General features: G+C 40.4%; 1 protein-coding gene across 4 annotated transcripts in view; it reads right to left on the bottom strand.

The window, feature by feature from the left end:
* The window catches only part of PHKB (phosphorylase kinase regulatory subunit beta), a 226,731-nt gene that overhangs the window by 74,506 nt on the left and 135,533 nt on the right, over nucleotides 1-16,692 (bottom strand). For all 4 annotated transcript variants that reach the window (XM_074968662.1, XM_074968660.1, XM_074968661.1 and 1 more), the window contains 3 exons: nucleotides 15,323-15,400; nucleotides 13,113-13,271; nucleotides 10,506-10,600 (listed from right to left, as the gene is read on the bottom strand). In XM_074968662.1, the coding sequence (XP_074824763.1) occupies nucleotides 10,506-10,600; nucleotides 13,113-13,271; nucleotides 15,323-15,400 (332 nt within the window). The remainder of the gene's footprint in view (nucleotides 1-10,505; nucleotides 10,601-13,112; nucleotides 13,272-15,322; nucleotides 15,401-16,692) is intronic.

Genomic DNA, 16,692 nt, shown 5'->3' on the forward strand with positions numbered 1-16,692 from the left:
GATGAGAGGTGCAGAACTTTTTACAGCAAAGTTATATCGACAAAGTGTCAGTGTAGACACTGCGCTTGGTTATGTCACTGTAAATGGCCTCCAGGTGGTGTCCCACAACGCCAAATCTGACTGCTCTGGTCATCAATTCAAACTCCGCTGCCCTGCACCCAGGTACACGGGCATCCGCCCCTCCCCCTTTAAAGGCCCGGGAACTTTTCAAATTCCACTTCCTGTTAGCTCAATGTGGACAGCTCACATCACATCTTCCCAGCTGACCACAGCAGCTCCATGCAGCAAATGCTTCCCACTTGGAGCACACCTGAGTTGTTGGATCTGCTGGCACCGTGGGGAAAGGAGGCTGTGCAGTCACAACTCTACTCCAGTGGCAGGAACTTTGATATCTATGGTCAGATTTCTCGTGGATAAGGGCTACGAACGGGACACGCAGCAGTGCTGAGGCAGGCATACCAGAAGGCAAGGGAGCCAAACTGTTGCTCTGCTGCTGCACCAAAGACCTGACATTTCTATAAGGAGCTGGACATCATCATCAACGGCAAACCTAACTCCACCACGAAGAGCCCCATGGATGCTTTGGTGGGGCTGGAGACGGCAGACTCAACTCAGAGGACAAAGCTGTGGATGGAGGTGGTCAAATTGGAAGACGATGTGGAGCACACCTCAGGGTCATCCAGTGATGTGACAAGTCAGGAACTCTTTTCTCATAACTGTGTGTAACTCTGGAGGGGTCTAGCCAGTCCCAGCAGTCCATCTCTGGCACGCATAATGCGGGAGAGGAGAGCTCTGGTAAGTGATCCTTTTGAGTTGATGCTGTTCGGTTGGTTATATGATGTAGAGCTGTCCTTTGTTTTGTATATTCTAGAAGTGGGTGAAGGGATAGAAATGTACCAGACTAGCTGTATTTGTGTGTGCTTCATATTCCCCTGTGCAGCTTAGCAGTGTAGTGGAACAGTGTGTTAATGCGCATGGAGATTTCACAGGAATCCTCCAGGGAGATCTCTAGGAAACTTTTGTGGAAGTAATGCCAGTCCTCTACCGAAGGTTCCTTGGCAGAGCTGCTTTGTTCCTTCCCTCATTGTAGGAAACATTCCTGCGGCAATCGCTTATGCAAGGACCAAAGCAGCACACAGGTGAGCGGCATAGGGACCCGGTCTGATGCTGCTCATCATACAAGAGATGCACCCTTGCATCCTCAGTTACCCTTGAGTGAGATATTGGCTTCAATGACCCCGACCTGTGGAAAATGGTGGCAGAATTTACAATATTGTCCCTAGTTGCCTGCAGTGATCCCCTTAAAAAAAACACTGAGATCCTTTGTCCCATCTTGAGCGCCTCTCCCCAGCTGAACACTCAGCACATTTAGGGTGTTCGCTGAGCTGCACAGACAGAAACTGATTTGTATTTAAAAAGAGGTGTAATTTACTCTCATGATTTGATGCGGTGCGTGAACTAACAATCATGTTTCTGTTGATTGTTCCTTGTGCTTCTGCAGCTGCGGTCTTCTGGGGAACTTCGTACACAACGGCAGAGCGCCTCTATCAGATGAAGAAGCGACCAAGGAGGCCATGTTCCAAGAGGTGCTCCAATCCTCAGAGGCCGAAAAGAAGAATGCAGGGAGTAAAGAGAGACTTTAAAAGGAAAAATTTAGAATAGACAGGCAGGCCAAAAAGAAGAGCCAGGAGTGAACTGTAATGGGCCACATGCGGATGATAAAAGTGATGGGAGGAGCAAACAGAGATGTTGAAGTCCCTAATCATGCTTCAGGCAGAATACATGCATGCTCGACTGCCTGCAGTCAATACAGAACTGTTTCCTGTCCCCTCCCCAAACTCCTCCCACACATCCCTTGCAACTTCCCAGCCCATCTCGGTGCCCTGTTTACTCCACCCCTTCGGACAGCTTCCAAAATGATAGCTGGACTTACACACAGTTATGAGAACCTACACTGCCCTTCAGTGTTATCTCCCTTCCCACAAAGCCTTTTGTGTGTGTGTGTTGTTAATTGGTATTTAATAAAAATATACTTTCTGAAAGATAACCAATCTTAGTTTTTTCTCCAAACCATGGTAGTTGCTGCTGGAATTAATACACAGTGGCAATTTCATCATTTGCTGACTACAAATCCTGGAAACGAATCGTCAAAATTTTCATGCAAGGGGTGGCAAGTTAACAGAGCATGGCAAAGTGCTGTATAGAAAGACACATTACTGGAGCTCATTGTCAAAATGCTGCCTCAAAGCCTCCCTGATTCAAGTAGCCCCCATTGTGCTGCTATAATAGCCTTGGTATCTGGCTGTTCAAAATCAGCCGCCAGGCAATCCGCCTCTGCACTCCATCCCAAGGGAAACTTCTCACCCTTAGCCTTACAATTATGATGAAGCGCACAGCAGGCTGCTGAGACCATGGGAATATTTTCCACTCTTAGGTCTAACAAGCCATAAAGGCAGCATCAGTGGGCTTTTAATCTGCCAAAGGCACATTCTACAGTCATTCTGCACCTGCTCAGCCTATTGTTGAAGTATTCCTTGCTGCTGTTCAGGTTACCCGTGTAAGGCTCATTAGCCATGGGAGTCAGGGGTATGCTGGGTCTCCCAGGATCACTATGGGCATTTCAAAATCCCCCATTGGAATCTTCTGGTGTATCATGCACCTTCCTGGACCACCCCGCATTGATGCCAGTGAAATGCCCACTATGATCCACAAGCAGATTATCACAGGAAAAGCAAAAGGTACATCCCTAACACCAAGGCCATCCTATGCAAAATTTCATGTCTCTGCTCCAAAGAATAGGGGTGTAAGAATTATTTGAAGAAAAGGTTATCTGAATTTTTGACCATAAGCAAACAAATGCATGTTCCCTAGCTTTATTCTCAGAAACAACTGAACTGTTTTTGATGAGATTTTCTAAAAAATTAATCCCCAGATAGACACCTGGCATGAAAAATTGCAGTCCAAATAGTTAAAGTTTGCCACAGTTATAAACAATTGTAAACAGTATTATTCTTGTCAACTGTTGGAAATGGGTGACATCCACCTTGATTGCATTGGCCTCGTTAGCACTGACCCCCCCCCCACTCCCAATTTGGTAAGACAATTCCCATCTTTTCATGTACTGTGATATATATACTGCTTACTGTATTTTTCACTCCATGCATCTAATGAAATGGGTTTTAGGCCACGAAAACTTATGCCCAAATAAATTTATTAGTTTCTAAGGTGCCACAAGGACTCCTCGTTGTTTTTGCTGATACAGACTAACACGGCTACCACTCTGAAACCTGAGTAGTATTATGGGAAACATCAGGCACCCATAACAAAAGGTGGTGCTACCAGCCTGCCTGTAATAGGCACAATGTCATTTACAGTACTGCTAGTATGAGCAATTCCTGAGGACTGAATGGGAACACAAGAATTACCATACTGGATGAGAACAATGGACCACCTAATTTGGTATCTCATCTCTAACAGCGTACAATACCAGATGCTTCAGAGGAGGAGCAAGAAACTCTGTAATGGAATAACTTGGTCAATGGGGAAGTTTCTTCCCAATCCCAGTCAGTGGTTACATTTATGCCTCCATGCGTAACAGTTTATATCCTCTATTCTTTTTTATCCTACCGAACATAACTGTGGATGCTCTGATTATCTATACAATTACCTAATCTTTCAATCCTACTTGGCTCGTGAACTAAATCTCTCTTGTGGCACTGAGTTCCACAGGCTAATTATGAAATTCCCATTATCAGCTTTAAAATTCTGCTTTTCATTTATGTTTCCTTGTTCTTCTATTTCACCTTTCTCAAAATACGAGTGCCTAATTCACCTTCTTCGTATCATTCATTATGGTACGTCCCATCATTAAATTAAAATCATACAGGATTCTAGTTGAGAAAAAGAAACACATACTGCATCTCTGATAATCAAAGTCCTTAGGGAAGAATCTGTTTCTCCCTACTCATCTGGAAAATTAACACAGATTTCCTGCTAAGTCATGCAATATGTTCCACTGGTTTGTAGAACAAATCCTTTGTAGATTTTCAATACTGTTCATCTATGATCATCAGAAGATATTGGTCTCAAGAACCAAGTTGTTTACAAGGGAAATGAACAAAAGAACAACTAAAAAAGAGGATACAAGGGAAGATCAAGGTAGTGGATAATTTATGCATATTGAGAATGGCCGTAAAGCAAGAGGCAATTCTTACGCTAACTAACTGAATCCAACTTTAGTGCTGCACAACTGACTGTGCAATGTAACTTCTTCTGGCAGCACCCTTAGGTGCTGGGTAAAACACACAAGCAAATTCCATACATACTGTCAGCAGTTCACAGTTTTGGTAGCAGTAAGAAGCCCATCAAGTATGAACAAACAGCTGATGCTGGGAATAAATGAAGTCTTTGAGTTTCCATTATCTCACATTAACATAGCGTAAGTGCTGCAGTGTGAACAATGGAAGTCTCATTCACAGATCATCAGCTAGCACCCGGGCATCAGGATTGCCTAGGCAACAAGAAATGGGAAGATACTGAGTGTTTGTAAGGAGTATTTGGATAAATCAAGAAAAAAGAAATGCTTTGGAAGCAGGATACTGGGGGTGAGAAAACCTGGATATGTGCTGGAAATGGCCCAACTTGATTATCATACACATTGTAAGGAGAAAGAGAAAGGAGTACTTGTGGCACCTTAGAGACTAACTAATCTGATGAAGTGAGCTGTAGCTCACGAAAGCTTATGCTCAAATAAATTGGTTAGTCTCTAAGGTGCCACAAGTACTCCTTTTCTTTTTGCGAATACAGACTAACACGGCTGTTACTCTGAAACCTGTCATTGTAAGGAGAGTGATCACTTTAGATAAGCTATTACCAGCAGGAGAGTGGGGTGGGAGGAGGTATTTTTTCATGCTTTGTGTGTATATAAAAAGATCTTCTACACTTTCCACAGTATGCATCCGATGAAGTGAGCTGTAGCTCACGAAAGCTTATGCTCAAATAAATTGGTTAGTCTCTAAGGTGCCACAAGTACTCCTATTCATTTGCACAAGACACAGTAGCTTTTGTTCCCACAGAATAGTTTACATCAATATCTGATAAACATTCCACAATTTCTTCTACAACACTGCACAGTAAGAAAAAGTTACTCTCGATTAAGGAAATGTCTCTCTGCAAGAATGTAAAAGGTTCAGAATGTGCTTTTAATCACCTGCCTCACACTTTTTACATGCATGTGGCTCTTGCTTCCATTATAAAGGGCTCATCTACACACAAACTGCACAGATAGAGTTGGTCAGAAAAATTTTGAAAAAACAATTTTTCATCTGAATTTTCTACTTTGTCAAAATCTAAATTTTTTGCAGAATCAGTTTACTTTTGACAAATTACTGCTGGAAACCTGCCTGTCTTCCTGCCAGGTCACACCAGAGGCCTTGGAACTTGACAGCCAGTACTCGGAGAGCTTCGAGTCTCCCCGATAGTCCACCAGGTTAGCTGCCATGGAGCTGCAGACTGAAATTGACATGATTCTTAATTCATAATTCTTGTCAGTCTTCTGCCTACTACTGAAGAGCAGTCATGAAACTAACAGGAATTATGCCAATTTCAGTCCACAGCTGCTAGGGCTTCCAGGGTCCCTGGCTCAGCTGCAGCCCAGCTGGTAGGCAGCTGAGGATTCTGGTGAGCATATTTTGTTTTGGAAACACCATATTTCAGTGTTTCAGGAAAAAAAATAGTGGGTTTTTAAGTCCTGTGAAAATTTTTGAGTTATTGTTTTTTCATCCTGAATCTGGATGAAAAATGTTTCTGAAAGCTTAAAAAAACTGCAGAACTAAAATGTGGTTTCTCAGCCATCTCTGTGTAACTTAAATTGATTTAAACAATGAGAGTTTTCTTTCTACACTCTCATATCTAATTATATCAGTTTAGCTTGTCCTTGTAGCAGTACACTGTACCAGACTTACATTATAACATTTGAATGATTAAATTAATTCATATATTCTGTCATCCACAGGCTCTATTTTTATAGATTTTTAAACTTAAAATATTCTACATAATTTAAGTTGAGCAATAGGAATATTTGTATACACTCACAAATAAATATACACTATTTGTAGAAAGAAAAGGAGTACCTGTGGCACCTTAGAGACTGACAAATTTATTAGAGCATAAGCTTTCGTGAGCAAGTGAGCTGTAGCTCACAAAAGCTTATGCTCTAATAAATTTGTTAGTCTCTAAGGTGCCACAAGTACTCCTTTTCTTTTTGCGGATAAAGACTAACACGGCTGCTACTCTGAAAACTGTTTGCAGAGTTTTTCTAAATGAGAAAGTTGCACTGGCGTAACCTAAAATGTGAATTTAAACTGATAATATTTAACCGGTACAATCCCCAGTGGGGAGCTCATTTTGATTTAAGAGTGCCTTAAGCTGAAGTAGAATAGCAATAGGTGTAAGTTAAACAAACATATGAATCTTAAACCGAAATACAGCACATCTACAGTAGAAACTTTTGCTGACATAAGAATGTTGATTGGGGTTGGTGGGGGTTTGTGACATTTGTAGGCTGGAAAAAGCTCTAGTGTAGAAATGACTATTTGGCACAAAAAATACTTTTGCCGGTATAGCTTATTTTGCTTGCTGAACCAGTGTAAACTACAATCAAAAGCATATTTTTGCTGGAATAACAGGTGTCTTGAGCATTAGGAGGATTTTTCTGGTATAGCTATACTTGTAAACTTTTAAGTGTAGATTAGCCCTAAAAGTATCCACACTTTTCTTCATTAGGAACAAAGGGGTGTTCTTAAATTGAGTTAACTAACTTTAGGTAGAATCCTAGAAGACAAGGTAGTCTCTAGTTTTCACATGAGCTAGCACATTGAGTAAGACCCTAGGGTTTGCTGCAACCTGCTAACTTGTGTGAAAACTACAAACTGATTTGACTTCACTAATATTTTTACTTCAGTTAACAAGTTAAGAACCTGCCTTTTTCCCTAGTGATGACAAGGCAACAGGAGTTTGCACTGGTTGAAAACCCATTTTATTTAAACCAGTAGAACTTTTGCATGCGGATAAATTCCTAATTTAAAAAATGCTGATGTTTTAGAGTCTGCATTTACATTACAGGAAATTAGGAAGGAAATTAATTTTGCTCTCCTGGGTTCTGTTCCGCTTATAGATAGTTGCAGGGATCTACAGCTAGAAGGATGGGACTAAACTGATCATGAAATCAAGAAATATTTGCTCGTGTGCAAGGGTACAAATGCACCCAAATATTCAAGTTGTGTGCACTTGATTTTAAGTAAAAATAGTAAGTTTATATTCAAATTATATGCAACCTTCTGGGCTTCTGTCAAGCTGAAAGGATGAAATTAAGACTTGCAGTGCTTAAGTATCCCATTTTAAAAATCATAAACACTTACACATTTTACATTAGATAGTACAGTAGAGACATTAAATGTTCCTTATATCGTGCAGGTGCTATTTTTGTTCCATTTATTTAGCATTTCATAATTATGACTAACTCAATCAAAAGAAAAATATTTTTAAAAATGTTCACAGCATTCTGTCTAGAAAAATCAGTGCTCAAAAATACTAAGAAACTTGTGTGAAAACTATAAACTGCCCTTGAGGAAAGAAACACATTTACACAAATCTCAATCCTACATTATTCATCAAATGTGACAAATATTGTCCAGACTGGCAAAAACAGTATTTAAACAGTTATTAAATAAGTCAGCTGCCTCAAAATTCTAATAAAGTATCTGTTGGATCAACGTTATCCACATTCAAAGACTTTAAGACCAAAAGAGAACTGCAATCATCTAGTCTAACCTGCTACATACCACAGACCATAGAACTTCCCTGAATTAATTCCTGCTTGAACTAGAGCCTTGTCTACACTACACAATTAAGTCGATCTATGTTCGATTGACGTATAAACACCACAGTAATTACTGTGGTTTTTCATGTCCACACCATGCTCCTGCCAGTGGCGCGTGTCCTCCCCAGGAGCGTTTGCACCAATTTAAGTGCGGCAGAGCGGGGCGCAGACAGCCTGGGCTGTGTCGCCCTAACTACATCGACCTAAGTGCTACACCTCTTGAGGCGGTGAAGTTATTAGGTCAGTGTAGTGGGGGACTTGCATCGATGGGAGCACTGCTGTAGTGTAGAAACTTATAGAGTTAGGTCGACAGAAGCTGCCTTACATCAAGCTAACTCTGTAGTGTAGACCTGGCCTAGAATGCATCTTTGATAGAGCTATCTTCCTTTTTTTAATCTGAGAACCAGGGAAATTTTTGCATCAACACAGTAAAAAGAAAACAATGTGTATGGTATTTAATTAACCTAAAGTTGATATGAAACAAAAAAGAAGAAGAAAAACAAAGAGCAATAAGACTACATTAAGCAGGAGCAATTTTATACTTCTAGAATGAGTAATTTTTAAAGTATCTGGAAATGTGTGTGTGTTTATATATTATAATTTGTTACACCTATTATTCCTGGTTCTTTCCTAGTAACCATAACACTTACACTCTATCATGAAAGGCTATAAATGCTACAATTATCCGAGCATCTGAACAAGGATTAAATACCGAACCTTTATTATTAGGTATCCTAATTTTTTTCATATCTGGACCAAACCCTTGGAAAACAAACAAACAAAAACAAAAACAAACAGCAAAAAATTAGCTGGCTCCTCCTTCCCTGTCAGATACTAAAGGCCAAATATTTTACAGTTTGCCACACTGAGTGCTCCAGAAACTAGCAGCCTTGATCCTAAGGTCCTCCAGAGTCAGGCTCACCTTTTGTAGTTCTAAGGAGGTCCATGTGCCTGGCAGAGGAATGGGTATATAGCAGATAGAGGAGGATGTATGCAGTGGTGAGCTGGAGCCGGTTCGCTAGAACCGGTTGTTAAATTTAGAAGCCCTTTTAGAACCAGTTGTTCTGCAAGGGACAACCGGTTCTAAAAGGGCTTCTAAATTTAACCGGCCAAAAGTGGTGCCTTAGGTGCCGACTCCACGGGTGCTCCAGCCCTGGAGCACCCAAGGGGAAAAGTTGGTGGGTGCAGAGCACCCACCGGCAGCTCCCCGTCCCAGCCCCAGCTCACCTCACCTCCGCTCCGCCTCCTCCCCTGAACGCGCCGCCCCGCTCTGCTTCTCCGCCCCCCAGGCTTCCCGCGAATCAGCTCTTCGTGCGGGAAGCCGGGGCAGGCAACCGGGCGGGGGGGGGCAGGGGAACCGCTCCCCGCCCCAGCTCACCTCCGCCACCCTCGGCCTGAGCGGGAAGCCGCGGCCTGCTTCTCAGCCCTCCCCGGCTTCCTGCTGAACAGCTGACTCACGGGAAGCGGGGGGCGGAGAAGCAGGGCGGGGCGGTGGGTTCAGGGGAGGAGGCAGAGCAGAGATGAGGTGAACTGGGGCTGGGACGGGGAGCTGCCGGTGGGTGCTCTGCACCCACCAATTTTTCCCTGTGGGTGCTCCAGCTCCGGAGCATCCAGGGAGTCGGCGCCTAAGGCGCCACTTTTGATGTGATCAGTGGGGGGATCGGCCGCTCCCCCTGTTCCCCCCCAGCTATGTTTCCCCGCCCCTAGGAGCCAGAGGGACCTGCCGGATGCTTCCTGGGAGCTACTCCAGGTAAGCACCACCGGGACTCCCCACCTCGCCCCCCGGCAGGTGCCTCTGGCTGTTAGAGGTGGGGTGGGCACTCACTACGGTGACCCACAAGACCCTCCTGCCCGGTTCTGGGGGCAGTCAAGGGACAGGGGAGGGGGGTGGATGGGGCAGGGGTCCGGGGGGGGGCATCAAGGAACTCAGGGGGGTTGGATGGGGCAGGAGTGGCGGGGGTGGGCAACGACCCCCTCGTGGGGTGAGGAGGGAACCCGTTGTTAAGATTTTGGCAGCTCATCACTTGATGTATGCATCGAAGAGAGCCCAACTCCTGCAAGTCTTAGGAAGTCAATGTAGAAAATCCTTTATATACCTACAGCCAAAATTTATCTGGAGATCGAGAGAAGAGCAGGTCTTTCCCTGCCTCCCTGTGCACCTCTTACAGTGTGCAAGACTATGGACATCTTTGATTGCCACATAGTTTAGGTGTGATGTGCTTCCTAAATCACGGGCATCTTGCTTATATCATAACCTGTATCCAGAAATAGCTACTGCAAGTGACATAATCATCATAGTTCCTGTCCACACTACTAAAGTTGTTATACTACTATACCTAGGAGTTCACACAGAACGTACTTCTCACCCAAAGCAAGATTTCCTGATGTTTACATTTTCATATTACTACATAGTATCAGTTTCTGTCAAAGAGCACACACACAAATCTGAAAGAAAACCAGTAATCCACCATTCAGAAGGATCCACTGATTTTTACTGGAAATTGATTTAAAAATAAATTAAAAAGCATAATACATGCATTTAATTTTGAAAATAACCTGAATTCTGACACAGTACTGATGCTGTTTTGAACTAAAATATTTTAATCTAAATTAAGCATATGCTTACCTGATTTGAGTATCTCATGCTAACATTCCGCTGATCTTGTGGAGGTATGTAACGCCCTATTGGATCAATATCTTTGGGATTTACTAATCCATCAACTGAAAGTAAACCACAATTGAAACAATTATTAAAGAGTCTGAGCACTTTCAAGGTAACGTATTCTATTACCAATATTACAATATTATGTAATCCATTAGTATTACTTTCATTAATGTAGACACATAGCATAGAAATAGCAGCTTCAGGTACTATTTTGAAAGGACCACTACAGTCTCTAAAGACAGGCAATCAACTCCCAAACTCTTTTCTCACGCAAACTGACCAAGTGTTGCCTTAAATCCCTTCTCAATAACATCTCTTCCCATGTGTTAATTTCCCCAAAGCATCCTACAGCTGCATTTGTTCCTGGATCTGTGCTCATGTTTGAGATAGGTGACAAGCCATAATGTGCCAAGACTGTGATGGGGCTTCTGGCACAATTAAAGTTGTGACCAAAACAGCGAACATCCACCAAAGTGGGTATAAAAGCCCAACAGCCATACATAGCTTGTTCAGCCGTGATGGCATATAAATTATAACAAGGAAATCATCAGGCACTCATGGATGCTACAAGAGAAGGTGAATTTCCCCTATAAACACTCAACTCTGACAGCTTGGCATTGAAAGAAAAATTCGCTTTTGATCCCAAAACTGACAGTCACCCATAGCCCTAAGCACAATGGAAAGCCTGCAACACACACACACAACTGCACTAACCACATAACAATGTTTAGCAAAATAGGTGTATACAATTGGTACAAAACACCAACCTGAATGTCAATAAAAAGGAAAGGAGGGGGAGGGTGCAGGGTCATTGTATTAATGGTGAGTGGGGATTATGCTCTCACTCCTTGGAATTGAACCTTATATTAGCTCACAGGGAAGGGAATAAATCAACAAGTCAGTGGGATTCAAAACTATGAGTAGTTGAAGAAATGGCATAAGTTTTCAGGTAAGAGTATTTGTGCAGAAAATTTCTGCATTCATCCAATATCATGTTACTCATCTGACCAATCAAACAGTGATGATTCATACTGAACACTTGCATATAACTGTTAGTGATCAAGCTGTAGTAGTGAATGCAACATGGGAAAAAGTTAAATAAGAAGATAAGAGGAAAGACACCAATGATAACTTAGGAAATGATTCGACATGATTAATTACAGGACAGAAAAAGTAACAACAGGAAGAGAGAGAAAGTAAAACAGAAGCAAGGGGATGTAGCAAGTAGAGCTGGTCAAACAGCACTTGGCAAATATTTCATTTGATTTATTTTACCAGTATTCATCAGCTACAGAGCCGATCAAATACTATTTAGCAAACCTATTAGATTAATACCATTGGAATTCAAATATATTCAATACCTATTTCTTCCAGCTATTTGACCAATCTTAATAGGAAGTGGCATCTAAAACATTAAGTAAACAATTGACTGCTAATATTACAATTAAATATACTAAACAATAAACAGTACACAACTCCTTTATTCACTTAATTTGCAGCAAACGTGGCCTGGTGGGTAGAAAGGGGGTGGTGGTACAAGTATAGTCTCACCCTGGCTAGCAAGCTTATTGCTTCACTGGGAGGAGTCACATTCATTTTTCAGCTCTGGTTAGAAGAATGGGATCATAACTGGCAAGTTGTGAAGAAATGTGTCCACAAGACCAACCCTCTATGAAGATGTCTACTTTGTGAAAAAGCGCCATCTCTCCTAATGCACAGCGCAATATTGAAAAGTGTTTGAAAGTTGATAGAACTTTATTCTTATGAATATCCCCCACTCTTTTTTCTTTATTCCCAAACTTTATTCTCTCATCGGATCCTTGACTTTGTATTTCAGGTGATTTACCAGCAATGACAATTTTCTCAATCTCAATGAAAATAACTAATTCGTTTAGTCATTATGGAGTTCTAATTGGTGACCTAACTTTCTAAGGAGTTTTGAAGTTAGGCCAGTCATTGGCACAATAAACCTTAAATCTGGCATTTCCTGTTTTGAGTGCTTAATTGTGCAACCTTCAAGTTTTATGAAAGGAGTTATTGGTTCAGAATACAATTTTAATGTATGAGGGTGGAGTATATGATGTTATAATGCTGGCAGGGGAGTGAAAGCAAAGGTTAGTGGCTGAAGGATAGAGAAGCGTATGGGGGGGTGGAATCAGAGGAAAGCTTGAAACTTTAAAAGCTGACAGGATGTTTCACACGTGAAGGAACATGGGAAAACACACAGGTACACTGCCATTGTAGACAGTCCCATCAAACCATCCCCTCCATAAACTTACCAAGCTCAGTCTTGAAGCCAGTTAGTTTTTTTGCCCCCACTACTCCCCTTGGAAGATTGTTCCAGAACTGAACTCCACATATTTATCAAAGGAGAGGTAGTGACGGATTTTTATATATATACATACATATCTATATACACACATACAAAATAACTATCCAGAGTCCATTCAAAACTTAAATCTGGATATGTATATTGGTTTAAAAAAATGTTGACAAAAGAAATATATGTTTTATTACTAGCAGTGTGATAAACATGGTTTGAATCTAGTTTTATCCATTTCCTCTTACCCAGGAGTTTTGCAATGATGTACAGTGCCTGTCCCCACAAGAAAAGCTTTCCATCACGTCCACTGTTGCTCGGAAATCGTTTCTGACTACCAGGATTTTTCTTTTCTAATTCAACAAAGTCAGCTGGCACGTAATAATACCTGGGTACAACAGGATATCCTGTGGAATTTTAAAATAAATACATTATGGAAATATATAAAACTATTTCCCTTATAAAACTGAAGTGAATTTAAAATGGAAAAAATATACACTGATAATCTGTTTGAACTGAAAGGTTGCCAGCATTGTGTTATCCTTCCAAGGCAGTGCAGACTGAGAGCTATATTAAACAGTACTTTATTTATCCCTGAACATCATTTTTACATGATTTCTTTACTGAACAAATGTACTGTCTCTTAATATTCTATTCAGGGCAAAGCAGAATGAATATTTATTTAGAGATAGCAAAAAAACGTATGCTGTCTAGAAATTAGCAAAATAATCACAGATAATCAAAATTACTTGGAAATAAAGAGGATTTTGCATTTCTTTACGAACTCAAAATTAGACCCATTTTTGTGAAAAAAATCATAAAGGTAAACAGATTCTTTTCAAGGAAAAATAGCTTTATAATAAATCATGTGTAAATTCCAAGTTTTTGCATGTATTCAGTGCAAAGTTAGATATTTAATCAAAATCTTGCTTTAAGTAAAATTTAACTTCTATGAAATTGCATGAAACAAAATGGCACAATTATTACACTGGCGCACAGGAGGATAGAAAGTGGTGTTCCCATGGAATTACCAAGTGTGTTTCTGTGAATTACTGATTAGTAGACCTTATTTCATTACCATGTAAACTGGCTGAATCAACCATTTAAAAACAGAATTATAAAACATCTAGATGATTACAGCATGACTTGGACAAACCAGCAAGCCCTTTGCAAACAAAAAGACTGTGCCTCACTAATTTTCTAGATTTCTTTGAGCATTTCAACAAAACAGCCAATGAAGGCAAATCAGCTGACAATTTCTCTGGACAAAAAAAAAATAAAATAAAAGATCACTCACAAGAGGCTAATACAGAAATTAAGAAATAGAATGACATGTGAAGTACTCTAAGGGACTAGAAAATGGCTCAAAGTCAGAAAAGTTCAGATCAAAAATAAATGGTGATGACAAAGGTTAACAGTCAGCACACAAGATTATTTTTTAAGATCATGTTGCTTAATGTATTAATCAATCATCTGGAAAAGAGGATGATCAATGAGGTGGCAAGATTTGCATTGTGGTCGGCTGCAGTATGACAATTCTTAAATTCTTGTGAGCAATTGACTCAGTTTAATTAAAGCTGCAAGATCCAGGAATGATACAAAGACTAGAAGATTCTTGCATAGACAAAAATGAATACCATAAAATCCACAATGCCATAGATGTGTAGAATATCTGAATATTATTAACAAAACACATTATTCTAGGAAACTCAAAATTTTAGGTTTGGATTATCAATATTCTAAGCCTGAGCTCTATTCAGACCATTTTTGTCGTTTTCATTTAATCCATGGTCTCCTTATTCATTGTGGAAAAATACCCATTTAGTCCATCTGTGAGCTTCCTAGTATGCAATTCCACTAAAACTGTAGTTCGAGTGATTTAGAAGACAGAACATTCCAAATAATTCTAAAATACTGTTATTTTCACAGCATGCTAAATCCAAACTAGAATCTGTATCATATTCAAATACTGAATAATTTTTAGAGCACTCTTGCTGTTGAAGCTGAGAACCAGTGAATAATTAAAGCAGTTACTTATATTTGTCTCAGAGTGGAATATTTTGACATTGAGAATATTAGTAACTAAACTTTCCAAGCATCGTCATCGTAATCTTTGTAAATAATGAAACAAAACAAAACAAAAAAGGTTTCTGAGTAAACCTTGCATTTAAACCATCAATTCTTTTCCCAGATAATGAACTCCTTTTCTAATTAGATATGTTTTACGGAAGAAAAAACCCTAGGTTTTATATTATAAATTATAATAAAATTATGATATTATATATTATATTAAGTGCTGTGAAGCATTACTCTCACAACAATATATTCTCTCTACATTACTTTGATCTTCTGTTGCTACAGTATTTGCAAAAAAATTTAGAAAACTTAAGTATACTTTTAAAAAGTTCAGATAACCCAAAGGAACCTACAATTCCTTGAAACTACTATCGCACACTACCTTCAGCTGACTGTTGAAGCAAAGGATCCAGAAGCTCCTGATATTCCTTTACTTGTTCTGCATTTCCTCTAAAAATTCCTACAAATAACCAAGTAAAATTTCAATTAATAAACAACTTTTTTTTTTACACTTGAATTTAGCAATCATGAAAAGGTCTATACTAACACCGCTGATGATTGGACCCAAATGAGTTATCTGCAGAATGGATCCAGCACAGGTAGTGACAAAGCAGTGTCCCCATGCTGCCCTGCCAGTATGTCTCAGTCCTGACCTGGAGGGAGCACTCTAAGGTCTTGTCTATGCAGGAAAGCTTTTTTGGGTATAACCTAAGTTGTGAATTTAAACCAATACAGTTATATCAGTATAACCCCCACATGCAGTCACCCATTTCAGTATGAGTGCCTTTTTTCAATTTAGTTTATACAAGCTGGGAAGAAGTTTAAGCTAAAAAAAGCCACTCTTATATGAGAATAATGACATCTATATGGGGGATGGGGGGGGGGCTTATATCAAGGTAACAGTTCTGCTAAACCTTTCCCTCATAGAGGAGGGCTAAGGGCAAGATGGTAGTAAAGTCTCTATGGCCATATTCTTTGACCTTTGCTGAGACTGTCAAGGAGGGGGCTGGAAGTGCCAGCTGCAATTTATTTTTTAAATGATGCAATACGTGTCCACTTTTAAAAAGTCAAATGAGGCAACCAGACTCATTTCACATAGGCTTCTTAACAGTCACCCAATAGTAAAGCTAGAGAGCTAGTATTCTCAGCATAGACTTTATATCCCACTGTACATGCTCTGAGCGATCCAGTCTTTCCTGGGCAAGCTCTAGGTCTTTAGGATGGACTTTTCAGATACCTGAAAATTAGGTGTCCAACTCCCATTGAATTTCAAAAGAATTCACGTGCCTAAATCCTATAATGCCCCTTTGAAAATCCGATCCAAAAACCCTTAATACGTTTTATGAAGGCACAGTATCTTTAATACCAAGAGCAAAGTTGGGAGGAATCAACTACACTTGACCTTGAAGGGGTAAAATTGTGTCTTGAAGGGGTTTGGGGACAGTTTGCCAGCTAGGAAAGGTGGAGGGAATTTGGGATGTGCTAATTTCCTTTAATATACATCAGCGCTACTCTGGAGCTCTAAAGCTGATTCTCTTTTGACGAATAGTAACAGTCAATTTTCAAACTGTCATAACATCTTATACTTGCTCCTCCGTTCTGCCATCAGGTTCCCCTCATACTCTTGTTGCGAAGGATTTCTGTCGTTTCCAAAAATCACAGAGAATAGCAGAAAATGGGCACGGCACTTCCCAATAATGAAACTGGCTTGTCTAGCACAATCCCCTTCTACACTTTATGATTCATCCACAA

This window comes from Natator depressus, chromosome 12, assembly GCF_965152275.1.
Source record: "Natator depressus isolate rNatDep1 chromosome 12, rNatDep2.hap1, whole genome shotgun sequence".
Classification (NCBI taxonomy): Eukaryota; Metazoa; Chordata; order Testudines; family Cheloniidae; genus Natator; species Natator depressus.